Source organism: Lampris incognitus, chromosome 6 (genome assembly GCF_029633865.1).
Source record: "Lampris incognitus isolate fLamInc1 chromosome 6, fLamInc1.hap2, whole genome shotgun sequence".
Lineage (NCBI taxonomy): Eukaryota > Metazoa > Chordata > Actinopteri > Lampriformes > Lampridae > Lampris > Lampris incognitus.
The window spans coordinates 22,889,208-22,903,580 of NC_079216.1; the positions used below are offsets into that span (position 1 = coordinate 22,889,208).

The 14,373-nt window shown below is 44.3% G+C and overlaps 1 protein-coding gene across 2 annotated transcripts in view; it reads right to left on the reverse strand.

Moving 5' to 3' along the window:
- The window catches only part of spon1b (spondin 1b), a 186,086-nt gene that overhangs the window by 52,800 nt on the left and 118,913 nt on the right, over positions 1-14,373 (reverse strand). For both annotated transcript variants that reach the window (XM_056281273.1, XM_056281272.1), the window contains exon 7: positions 7,276-7,340. In XM_056281273.1, the coding sequence (XP_056137248.1) occupies positions 7,276-7,340 (65 nt within the window). The remainder of the gene's footprint in view (positions 1-7,275; positions 7,341-14,373) is intronic.

Consider the following 14,373-nt stretch of genomic DNA (forward strand, 5'->3'; position numbering starts at 1 on the left):
TTTTCTCCCTGTTAAAGGTTTTTTTTTAGGGAGTTTTTCCTTATCCGATGAGAGGGTCTAAGGACAGGATGTTGTGTTGCTGTTAAGCCCACTGAGGCAAATTTGTAATTTGTGATATTGGGCTATACAAATAAAATTGATTTGATTTGATTTGATTTAGTTTAGATATATGTTAGTTTGGATGTATGTGTTAGTTTAGATCAGGGGTGTCAAATCCAATCTTACTGAGGGCCATTCTGAGGGTTGTGAATAAAATCGGGGGCCATGACATTCATTACAGTGATTCTTGTTATGGTTACAACCCATATGCTATTTATATAGCACAGACAGATTTTTAGGATTATTGTATATTTGATTGGTCTCTTTGTACAGTAAACTTCAATACTCCGTATGCTTCTTCTCATTTTCCTGTCGGTGTGACATTCAAATTTGCCCAACCTGGGGATTAATAAAAGGCAATTCAATTCAATTCAATTCAATTCATATATGACTCAGAGGTAACGTCAATGCAGCCAAACTGGCTTGTTTATTCACACAATCAAACCAAACACATGACTGGCGAGAACCTGCCAGGAGAGGGCACATGGATGACAGGACCATAACAACTATGTTTATAAGTAGGCTAGCAGGTGGATTAAATAAAATAAAAATATCAGCAAAATATAATATAGCGGCAAGTGCAAAAACAATGTTGTATTTAAAGATAATAATAATAAAAAATAAAAGAAGAAGAAGACAAGTGCACAATTAAACAAACTACATTAGCAGTCTAGCCTACAATAGGTTCAGTTTTTAACAAAATAGTTTCACAATTAAACAAAACCGTTAGGCCTACTACTGTGTCTTTCAACACAACAAATTATGTTTTCTGTGATAACGCAAAATAGTCAGTGCAACAAGGCCTATCTGAAATGCATTGTAGTTCAACTCTTACCAGACACTCTGCACCTTTTCTTAGACATGATCTCGTCTATTTTAGGCTTAATGTCCTTGGCTGTGGCCAGTTTCAATACCGAGACCAAATGCTGGTCAGTGAGTCGGGATCTGTGGGATGTCTTGTTCAGGTTCATTATGGAGAACATCTGTTCGCACGAGTAAGTGCTTCCGAACATGGACATGATGCGTGCAGCATGAAGACGAAGCTCTGGCATTGATTCGGGGAGGAGAGGTGCAAACTCAGCAGCCCCGACTGACTGGTACTGGGACTTCAGAGCGCTGCTACATTGCAGTTCAATGAGTTCCAATTGCAGGTGCTCAGGGGCAGTGTCAACATCAATTGCAAAAGGATTTGCAAACAGGTCAAGGTTGAATTTCTGTGATTCAAAATCAACAAACCTCCTGTTGAATTTCGCTTTGAGTGTGTTCAGTTTGTCAGCGCATCTGGCCCTCCCACAGACGCAGTTTCAGTTCAAATGCCTTCACGGAGTCCCGCAGCTCGGTGATCAGCTGCTTTCTTCCCTGGAGTTTTAGATTCAGTGAACTGAGGTGCTCCGTGATGTCACACATAAACGCCAAGTCGCTCAGCCACTTTTCATCCTCAAGCTCGGGGACGGCCTTCTGTTTGCTGTCCATGAAACGAGCGATCTCAGCGCGGGTGTCATAAAACCTCCTCAACACTTTCTCACGACTCAACCAGCGCACCTCTGTGTGATAGGGCGCATCCTCATGCACAGAGTTTTCCTCCTCTAAAAGAGCCCTGAACTGCCGATGATTCAAGCCCTGTGCACGAATAAAGTTCACAGTTTTAGTCACAACAGTCATGACATGTTCCATGCTCAACACCTCACCGCAGAGGGCTTCCTGGTGGATGATGCAGTGGTAGGCTACCAAGTTTTCTCCTGTGTGCCCCATCGCCTTTCGAGTCAAACCGACCAAACCACGAACTTCCCCGCACATTGCCGGTGCACCATCCGTTGTCAGTCCCACAAGTTTATTCCAGGGCAGTTCCATTTTGTTCACGCTCTGCTCCACTTGGGTGAAAATGTCCTGTCCTGTTGTTGTCCTGTGAATAAGTTTCACGTCTAAAAGTTCCTCAGTGATGGAAAACTGAGTGTCAACCCCTCGGATGAATATGGACAGCTGGGCTGTGTCCATCCTGTCTGTACTCTCATCTACTGCTAGTGAGTATGAAACAAAGTCCTTGGCTTTTGTTTTTAGCTGGCTCCCTACATCGGAGGCCAGTTCAACAACACGACTAGCCACAGTATTTCAGGACAGGCTGATGTTTGAAAATGCCTGCTTCTTGTCAGGGCACACAACATTGCACACTTTTTCAAGGCAGTCTTTAATACACTCTCCCTCACTAAACGGCTTGCTAGCCTTTGCGATTTCCTCTGCAATAATAAAACTTGCCTTGGTAGCACCCTCACTTTCACTACTGATGCGAGTGAACATGCTTTGCTGATGTTGAAGGTTGCGTTTCAAGTCTTTGGCTTTCTGCAGCCGTTGCTCCATGTCCATGTTAGCATATTGCTCGCCATGCTTTGTTTCGAAGTGTCTGCGGATGTTGTACTCTTTGAACACTGCCAGCGACTCTTGACATATGAGACACACTGGCTTTTGTTTTAATTCACAAAACAGGTATTCAGCTTCCCACCTCTCTTGAAACTGTCGATACTCTTTGTCTACTTTTTGTTTGTTCGCCATCGTTTGTTTATGCTAGCTAGCTTTCGATCTCCTTTGCAAAGCGTACGTTCAGGTAACGTTACTCGGGTGATGTAGGCAATGCAACTGCAGGAACATGCTACTCAGCATTTCCGTTACTATGGGAAAAAGCGACGTGCGGTAGCGCCCTCTTGTGTTTCAGCGTTGCATTGTCACAGACACAAGCTCTCGGGCCACATTCAGTTGATGACCAGGATTGACAGGAGGGCCGGATTAAATATTGCAGAGGGCCGTGTTTGGCCCGCGGGCCTTGTTATTGACACATGTGGTTTAGATATATGTGTTAGTTTAGATATATGTATGTGTGTTTTGATATATGTGTTAGTTTGGATATATGTGTTAGTTTAGATATATGTTAGTTTGGCTATAGTATGTGCTAGTTTAGATATATGTGTTAGTTTAGATATATGTGTTAGTTTGGCTATATGTGTTAGTTTTGATATATGTTAGTTTGGATATATGCATTAGTTTGGCTATACGTGTTTGTTTGGATGTATGTGTTAGTTTAGATATATGTTAGTTTGGATACGTGTGTTAGTTTGGATATATGTGTTAGTTTGGATGTATGTGTTAGTTTGGATATATGTGTTAGTTTAGATATATGTTAATTTGAATATATGTGTTAGTTTATATATATATGTGTGTGTGTGTGTGTGTGTGTTAGTTCGGATATATGTGTTAGTTTGGATATATGTTACTTTGGATATATGTGTTAGTTTGGATATATGTGTTTGTTTGGATATATGTACGTGTTAGTTTAGATATTTGTTAGTTTGGATATGTGTGTTAGTTTGGATATATGTGTTAGTGTTAGTTTGGATATATGTGTTAGTTTGGATATATGTGTTAGTTAGATATATGTTAGTTTGGATGTATGTATTAGTTTAGATATATGTGTTAGTTTAGATATATTTATGTGTTAGTTTGGATATATGTGTTAGTTTGGATATATTTGTTAGTTTGGATATATGTGTTAGTTTGGATATATGTGTTAGTTTAGATATATGTGTTAGATTGGATATATGTGTTAGTTTAGATATGTGTGTTATGTCCCACCCTATCCCACCTCGCTCCCCTGTCTCCCAACGAGGTTCTAAACCTCATCACATCCAGTCGTCCCACCACATGCTCCCTTGACCCGGTCCCCTTCCCTCTTCTTCACTCTATATCAGTGGTTCTCAACCTTTTTGGGGTCCTTAACCCCCTGCATATTTTTGATCTACCCTGAGGACCCCTGCACCTGATCTTGGGGGAGGGGGGTTGCAATTTGATAGAAACAGTAGAAACTGCATTTTAAATTGCATTATAGCATTTATTCACTCTTTGGGGCAAAAATAAGAGCTTTCAGTTGTAACTTAGATATAGTTAACAAAACAGAATTCTTATGCAGTAACTTTCAGATATATGTAACAAAACAGAATATGTATTCAGTAACTTTCAGATATATGTAACAACATAATTTTTATGCAGTAACTTTTAACAATGCAAACGGGAGCGATATCTCTTATTTAAATACAATAAATTACACTTGTGAAACAGATGTAATTAGAGAAAAAAGTCCTGTTACCCTTTATAGTTTAGGTAGATAAAGGTCTCAGTCACATTTGAGTAAAATAATCCTATTTCTATAAATGTCATAGGATCTTTTTTTTAAAGATATTTTATTTTCACGGACCCCTTGCAATTACACCACGGACCACTAGGGGTCCGCGGACCCCCGGTTGAGAAACACTGCTCTATATCACCTGAACTCCTTCCCTATCTAACCCACCTCATCAACACCTCCTTTCAGGCAGGATGCTTTCCATCTGCCTTCAAGACTGCTAGGGTCACCCCCCCTTCTCAAGAACCCATCACTTAACCCCTCTGACATCAAAAACTACAGACCGATTTCCCTTCTACCCTTTCTATACGAAACTTTTGAACATGCTGTCTTTAACCAACTTTCTTCGTACATCCACCAGAACAACCTCCTGGACCCTAATCCATCTGGGTTCAGGGTGGGTCACTCGACGGAGACGGCCCCCCTTGCAGTGACAGAATCACTGCACGTTGCGAGAGCAAACTCTCCTCTGTCCTGATACTCCTGGACCTGTCAGCTGCGTTCGACACAGTGAACGACCAGATCCTCCTCTCTACCCTCGACGGGCTGGGTGTCACAGGCTCTGCACTCTCAATGTTTGCAACCTACCTGACGGTCACTCCTACCAGGTGACATGGAGGGGATCTGTGTTGGAGCCTCGCAGACTGACTACAGGCGTTCCACAGGGTTCGGATCTGGGTCCTCTCCTTTTCTCCCTGTACAAGATATCCCTGGGTTCTCTTATTCGCTCGCATGACTTTTCTTACCATTGTTATGCTGATGACACCCAGTTGATCTTGTCCTTCCCTCCCTCTGACACACAAGTAGAGACACACATTGCTGTGTGCTTGACTGACATCTCGGAGTGGATGGCGACACACCACTTGAAGCTCAATTTGGACAAGACAGAGCTGATGTTCCTCCCGGGGAAAGGTTGCCCGCACAGAGACCTGGCCATCACCATTGACAACACCGTGGTGACACCAACTCGGACTGTGAGGAATCTGGGTGTGATCCTGGACGACCAACTGTCGTTTACTGCAAACGCTGCATCAGTTGCTCGCTCTTGTAGATTTCTCCTCTATAACATCAAGAGGATTCGCCCATTCCTCACCGACGAGATGGCACAGGTATTCATCCAGGCTCTGGTCATCTCCCGGCTGGACTACGGCAACTCCCTCCTTGCTGGCGCCCCGGCGTCAGCCATCAGACCTCTGGAGCTTGTTCAGAAAGCTGCAGCTCGTCTGGTGTTTAACTGCCCTAAGTTCTCCCACACAACTCCCCTTCTCATGTCCGTACACTGGCTCCCAGTAGCTGCTCGCATCCAGTTTAAGACTCTGGTGCTAGCCTACAGGGCAGTGAAAGGAACAGCTCCTTCCTATCTCCAGGCCATGGTCAAGCCCTACACCCCCGCCCGACCACTTCGCTCTGCTGCCTCGGGATGCCTGGTTGCCCCGTCGTTCAGAGGCCCTTGCTGCCGATCGACCCGGTCCCAGCTCTTTTCTGTCCTGGCCCCACAGTGGTGGAATGAACTCCCCACTGATGTCAGGACAGCAGAGTCGCTGCCCATCTTTCGGCGCAGGTTGAAAACTCACCTCTCTAAGAACTACTACCCTGTTACTCGTTCTTGGCACTTATTGTATTCACTCATTAAAAAAAAAATCTTTCTTGCACTTTTACTTTAGCACTGGTTTTGCTCTTAGATGCTTGTTTAGATGCACTTATGACCTCTGATGACGAGTAGTTCTCCTGATTTCCTACGTTAAATGCACTTATTGTAAGTCGCTTTGGATAAAAGCGTCACCTAAATGACTCTAATGTAATGTGTTAGTTTAGATATATGGATTAGTTTAGATATATGTATTAGTTTAGATATATGTGTTAGTTTAGATATGTGTTAGTTTAGATATACACGTATGTGTTAGTTTGGATATCTGTGTTAGTTTGGATATATGTTAGTTTAGATATATGTTTTAGTTTAGATATATGTTAATTTAGATATATGTGTTAGTTTGGATATATGTGTTAGTGTGTTAATTTGGATATATGTGTTAGTGTGTTAGACTGGATATATGTGCTGTGGGTGGGGGAAACGATGTTTCATTTCATTTCTTGTGCGCAAGTGCATGAAATGAAACGACAAAGTGATTCTGATTCTGAACAACCCTTCCAAAGCAGGTTGACAACTATGTTCATTGTGCAAAAAACTGAACAAAATGAGTTTATATTTCAGAAAAATTCATGTTTCTGTGTGTGTGGCTTTGTGGATGCACAGTTCTAACCATTCAGATTCTCATTAGTAAAAATAAGTGGTACAGTACATCAAACATGACAGATGTCAGTAGGAGGGGTAATTTAGCAGATGCTTGGTAAAAGATAAGTTTGTAGTTGCCTGTTTTGCTTGTGTGTTTGTATGTGTGTGCGTGTTTGTGTGCACGTATATGTTTCTGTGGTTGTGTTTGCTTCTATGCAAGGGGCTGTGGGCAAGGATGGCAAGAAATGGCTAATTGCTCTCAAGCTGCTTATTAAGAGGGAGGAGGATGCCAAAGGCACAAACAGGCAGACAAGTCAGGCTGACAAGTCACTTTACAGTGTGTTTTATCAACAGCACAGGTAAGAAACCCTGATGTCACAAAATGTTAGTTTAAATATACATGATAACAGTCCAGCCAAATACGGATTGTATTAGTTATTCTCTTGATCTAAAATATACACACACATTATATTTTTGAGATATATATATATATACATACATACATACATACATACACACACACACACACACACACACACATACATATATACATACATATACGTATATGCATATGTTTGTGTGTGTGTGTGTGTATATATATATATATATAGATAGATAGATAGATAGAGAGAGAGAGAGAGAGAGAGAGATACATATAGATAGATGTGTGTGTGTGTGTGTGTGTGTGTGTGTGTGTGTGTGTGTGTGTGTGTGTGTGTGTGTGTGTGTGTGAACTTGTATATGTAAACTTGACACCGGGGAGCTTGATACTCACAGGTTGAGTGGCTGCCAGGCCGGCCACTGGGCCTTGGTCTTAATGACAGTCAGTACTTCATCTCCCTGCAGGTGAAGACAGAGTAGTGCAGCAGGGGAGAGCAGGGGGGGTGGGGGGCAGGGGGAGGAGGGGTAAAGATAGAGAGAGAATGACACAGATGGAGAAAGAAGTGGAGAAACAGAGATAAAGGACACATTTTGTCACTAAATGGACGCTGATAAAAAGAGGGGGGAAAGACAATGACAGAGAAAGGGCCAAAATTGACCAATTGACATTACTCAGGGTGGGCACTCTCATCCAAGGACACCACTTCTGAAGAGCCTAAGAGCCTGGACAAACCTAAGAGCCTGGACAAACTGTGCCACTCAGCAGGACTAAATAGGTCTGTGCAGTCCATAATGAGCGTCCGTCTCTCCAAACAGAACCGCTCCCCACCGTCTTGCAGACTGCCCATCACGCTGCACCGCCTCTGTGCCTCTCCAGTTATGGAGCGCACACCTCATTTCTGTCATACTGTACTGAGGGTTATTACAAAGCCTGAGGCAGGCCAGTAAATAACACAACTGATGTGCTGCACAAACCGATTACAACTACACAGGGCGGTCTGAGGATACCTCCTCTAAATTAACAATTTGCCTATTGTGTTGCTTCTGGCTCTGGCTTTCACTCTGTCTTCATATTTCACTCCACACACACACACACACACACACACACACACACACACACACACACACACACACACACGTCTACTGCTCAAACACACACAGGGGTACACACACACGTCTACTGCTCAAAAAACACACACATACACACACACACACACACACACAGACATACACACACACACAGAGGGGTACATAACATGTCTACTGCTCAACCACACACACACACACACACACACACACACACACACACACACACACACACACGCAGACGCACAGGGTTACACACATGCAGAGCAGCTGGGTGGTGGATGTGTTTGAGTCCGATGACAAAAAAAATCCTTTTTTCTGCTTGACTGAAGGTTCCACACTCAGTCCGAGAGCTTCCTCCCCTCCCTGGGGCAGCGTGTGTGTGTGTGTGTGTGTGTGTGCGCGCGCGTGTGTGTGTGGCTAAAACAAGTTTACACTTCAGCGTCCATCTTCTCTTCAGAACAACGCAGGGCTTGGTAGCCTCTCTGTTCACTAAGGCAGTCAGACCTAACTGCATCTTTACACACACACACACACACACACACACACACACACACACACACACACACACACACACACACACACGCACACAGATATATAGAGGTAGACTAGTAAGTGACCCGCAACCAAGTTGCGGTGTGGTTATCCACCTGTCTAAGTCTCCCTCCTCTTCATCCTGCCAGCAAACCGCCTTCCCCCTGTCCCTAACCCCCCCCCACTCCAACTCCCTCCCCCCAAATGCTCAGAATCATCTGAAATGCCAAGAAGTGGTTTTTAGCCATTTTTAGAAAAATGCATATTTTGCATATTTATGCATAATTTTAATTTTCTGGGATTTTTCCCTTACTCTCTGAGACAATACCTACCACCTCCAAAAAGAATTAGGATCATAAATGCTTTAGTTTTCGGTCCCGCTATCTACACTAACACACACACACTAACACCACACACACACACATTCCGAAAATATATGAGTAGAAGGTGCGAAAGTACCCACACCTGTACGACACGTCACAGAGAGGATACTTACCACTGTCTCTTCAGTTTATGTTCTTGTAGAGCCAGCAGGCAAGAGCATCTCTTCCTCGTCGTCAGTGTCGGACGCCATGACAGAAGAGTGTAAACAACACGCAAGCATTGTGGGTAAAGTAGTTATTCACGGACAGTTTTACAGGAAACTACAACGCGGAAGTGCGCTCGACTATGGAAGCCCAAATGACTGCGGACATTCCTCGTGGAGTCCACTCCGCGTACGTTCCGCCCGAGTATGTTTGGGCCTTTAAATGTGATTCATCAGATAAGACACTCGGACACTTGCACGCGCGCAACAGCGGCCAACTTTATTGTTCGTCAGACCCGCCAAAACCCGAACCGCCCGCACGCGCTGATTTACATTCAAAAACAGAAAACTTTATTGAGTTCACTTCACGTGACAGCATCCATATACGCCCGTGCTCGACCCATGCAAATGCGACTCTGCCTACTACTACTACTTTCGGCTGCTCCCGTTAGGAGTCGCCACAGCGGATCATCCGTTTCCATTTCTTCCTGTCTTCTGCGTCTACCTCTGTCACACCAGCCACCTGCATGTCTTCCCTCACCACATCCATAAACCTCCTCCTTGGCCTTCCTCTTCTCCTCTTCCCTGGCAGCTCCATATTCAGCATCCTTCTCCCAATATACTCAGCATCTCTCCTCCACACATGTCCAAGCCATCTCAACCTTGCACAAATGCGACTCTGACGTTGTGGCTTATTTCACGGACGCTTTGTATTTCCAACGCTGCTCGCTGTCTCCGACCGCCATCCAGCAACCCGTTAAGAACGCGAGGTTTGTGCGAACGGCGGAAAGAGCCGAGGCGTGACGTAGCCAGAGCCCGCCATCTTGTTGAACTGCTCAGGATTCTGAAGGGATTCCACATATTTGAAGCCTATTCCGCATATTATTCATATTTTTAATGTTCTGCTATTTTTTTATAGGTGCCCCCGATCATCCCCAATAACCTCCAAAAACAATCAAGGCCCCAAGTGCTTTAGTTTGGCCGTTTATAGACTCCCACACAGACACACACCAGACACACATTGTGAAAATACAGGAGTCGATAGGAAGACTGATAGATAAATCCAGAGACATACACTCCAGCAGAGACACATAGAGGAACACACACACATACAAAATATACAATATATATACACAACATATACAATATATAAATACAATACAAACATAAACAATATATGCATACAATATATACTATATAATACATGCATGCAATATATACTATATACACACAATATATTGTAGCGAATTCGGGGGACAACGCAACCACAGGAACTGCCGCGGCCGAGAAGCGAACCTGTATCGCCCGCACCGCAGGAGACATCGCTAACCGCTCGACTAAAGCGTCAAACTCGCCGGTCAGCGGCCAGCGCGTCTACTTCTCCATGCACGTTACACTACCCCCCTCCTTCGGGAAGCGCGTCCCCGCGCTTAAGCATATCAGCTCCTACACGCCTCAGGGCGCATACGCTTCCCATGGCCTTACGGTCGCTCCATGCCACTTCTGACACCAATGTAGCGAATTCGGGGGACAACGCAACCACAGGAACTGCCGCGGCCGGGAAGCGAACCCGTATCACCCGCACCAAAGGAGACATCGCTAACCGCTCGACTAAAGGGTCAGACCCGCCAGCCAGCGGCCAGTGTGTCTTCTTATCCATGCACGTTACAATACTATATATACAATACACACACACACATACACACACACACACACACACACACACACACACATATATATATATATACACACACGCACACACACACACACACACACACACACACACACACACACACACACACACACACACATACACACACACACACACACACACACACACACACAACAGACCCAGTGAGATAGTCCAACAGAGAAGTGGGGACAGGCAGTGTGAAGTGACGGGCAGTCGTCTAGACAGCGAAACAGTGAAGAAGAAGAAGAAGAAGAAGAAGAAGAAGAAGAAGAAGAAGAAGAAGAAGAAGAAGAAGAAGAAGAAGAAGACAAACAGAGAGATGTACAGACACTTGTATGGCTGAAATGTTCAAGTTGCATTACAATTACACATCCTTCACTTCCCCTCTTCTGTAAAGACGCCATGACTGAAGACCGTCCGACACAGCACTGAGTAAGAGGAGTGCCCACCGGAGGAAAGAGGATGCAGAGGAGCAGAGGAGGGATGAGAGGAGGGGAGAGATGGGAGAGGTAAGAGGAAACGTGGAAAGAGACGGCATGGCACTGAAAATGGAGGATTGATGAATCAAGTAAAAAGAGGGATTAAACGTGAAAAGAGGATTAGAGGAAATTGTGGAGAGCCAGGAGGAGTGGCTGTCAGAGGAAGGACAGGGCAAAGACATTGCTAAGAGGGACTAAACAGAAAGTAGAGGAGAAAAAGCAGACAGGGAGAGTGAGCACGTGATGATGCTGAGCACACGTGGGAGGTACTGGAAGAAACGGAGGAGAGAGAGGTAGAATCTGCAGAGAAGGACAGGGTAGAAGAAGAACAAGGAGGATGGCGGTGGTATTTTTGATTAGTTGGTCACTGTGACCCAACCTAAAGGTTATGGTGACAGAAGAAGAGGAGAACACACACACACACACACACACACACACACACACACACACACACATAAACACACACACACACACACACACACACACAGTACAGCCCTTGTGCTGGGTGTGAGTCTCTCTGTCGATGGCGTGCTGTCATTCATATTGTGCAAGGCACAGCGTGGCACACAGACGGCATGCTGGTAGAGAAGATGTGCCGGGGAACCGGGAAGGCTCCAGTCCGGACTCCTCCTGAGCTTGTCACAGGCCTAATGTGAGCTGTAAACGTGAATATCACTCATGCTGACGATATCTGCTCTCCATCAGAGAGAGAAGATGATAGAAGTAAGGAAAGAGTCAGGAACAGACAGAAAGAAAGAACTGGAGAGACAGCAAGAGAGTGAGAGAGAGGGAGGGAGGGAAAAGAGAGAGAGGGAGAGACAGCAAGAGAGAGAGAGAGGAAGGGAAAAGAGAGAGAGCAAGAGAGAGAATTGCATTGAATTGAAATTGAGAGAGGGAGTGAGGGAGAGGGAGAGAGAGATAAGGAAAGTGAGAGAGAGTGAGAGAGGGAGCACGAGGGAGAGAGATAATTTAATTTAAATTGAGAGAGGGAGAGCGAGAGGGACAGAGGGACCGAGAGAGAGAGAGAGAGAGAACCCCCAGCAGTACTGTCATAGTCCGCTCTCTGGTTTTTGTTGTGGACATGTATCGTTTGCTGGGTGTGAAATGGCGTTTTGCATAGAGGGGCTTGGTGCGTGGCAGTGAGAGGCACTGTATTGCCTTTCCAGACCCAGTCTAATAAAGGCACATGAGCCTAGGGACTCTGGGAAGAGGTGTCAAATAAATGAATAAATAAGTAGATGGATAGACAAATAAACAAATAAACAAACACAGTCTTAATACAATTACAACTGAATAGACTTTCCAACAGAAGCTACTATAATGTTACTCACACGGATAAAATCCATAAGCTTAAGTCAAAATAAATCAAAGTAATTATCACTGGAGACACACGCACACACACACACACACATACACATTTCTCTACAGGTAACTGCACAAAGCAACAATCTGCCCTTGTGGACATATATTTTCATTTGCCATGTTTTGCAAGATGTTTGGTTATTCGTATAAAACAATTTTATGCTGACATACTTCTACACATATAGATATAATGCGTGGTATAGACATACTTCTACACACACACACACACACACAAACACACACACACACACACACACACACACACACACACACACACACACACACACACACACACACACACACACACACACACACACACACACACACACACACACACACACACATATACACTACCGTTCAAAAGTTTGGGATCACCCAAACAATTTTGTGTTTTCCATGAAAAGTCACACTTATTCACCACCATATGTTGTGAAATGAATAGAAAATAGAGTCAAGACATTGACAAGGTTAGAAATAATGATTTGTATTTGAAATAAGATTTTTTTTTACATCAAACTTTGCCTTCTTCAAAGAATCCTCCATTTGCAGCAATTACAGCATTGCAGACCTTTGGCATTCTAGCTGTTAATTTGTTGAGGTAATCTGGAGAAATTACACCCCACGCTTCCAGAAGCAGCTCCCACAAGTTGGATTGGTTGGATGGGCACTTCTTGCGTACCATACGGTCAAGCTGCTCCCACAACAGCTCAATGGGGTTCAGATCTGGTGACTGCGCTGGCCACTCCACTACCGATAGAATACCAGCTGCCTGCTTTTGCTCTAAATAGTTCTTGCACAATTTGGAGGTGTGTTTAGGGTCATTGTCCTGTTGTAGGATGAAATTGGCTCCAATCAAGCGCTGTCCACTGGGTATGGCATGGCGTTGCAAAATGGAGTGATAGCCTTCCTTATTCAGAATCCCTTTTACCCTGTACAAATCTCCCACCTTACCAGCACCAAAGCAACCCCAGACCATCACATTACCTCCACCATGCTTAACAGATGGCGTCAGGCATTCTTCCAGCATCTTTTCATTTGTTCTGCGTCTCACAAACGTTCTTCTTTGTGATCCAAACACCTCAAACTTGGATTCAGCCGTCCACAACACTTTTTTCCAGTCTTCCTCTGTCCAATGTCTGTGTTCTTTTGCCCATCTTAATCTTTTTCTTTTATTGGTCAGTCTCAGATATGGCTTTTTCTTTGCCACTCTGCCCTGAAGCCCAGAATCCCGCAGCCGCCTCTTCACTGTAGATGTTGACACTGGTGTTTTGCGGGTACTATTTAATGAAGATGCCAGTTGGGGACCTGTGAGGCGTCTGTTTCTCAAACTAGAGACTCTAATGTACTTATCTTCTTGCTCAGTTGTGCAACGCGGCCTCCCACTTCTTTTTCTACTCTGGTTAGAGCCTGTTTGTGCTGTCCTCTGAAGGGCGTAGTACACACCGGTGTAGGAAATCTTCAATTTCTTAGCAATTTCTCGCATGGAATAGCCTTCATTTCTAAGAACAAGAATAGACTGTCGAGTTTCAGATGAAAGTTCTCTTTTTCTGGCTATTTTGAGCGTTTAATTGACCCCACAAATGTGATGCTCCAGAAACTCAATCTGCTCAAAGGAAGGTCAGTTTTGTAGCTTCTGTAACGAGCTAAACTGTTTTCGGATGTGTGAACATGATTGCACAAGGGTTTTCTAATCATCAATTAGCCTTCTGAGCCAATGAGCAAACACATTGTACCATTAGAACACTGGAGTGATAGTTGCTTGAAATGGGCCTCTATACACCTATGTAGATATTGCACCAAAAACCAGACATT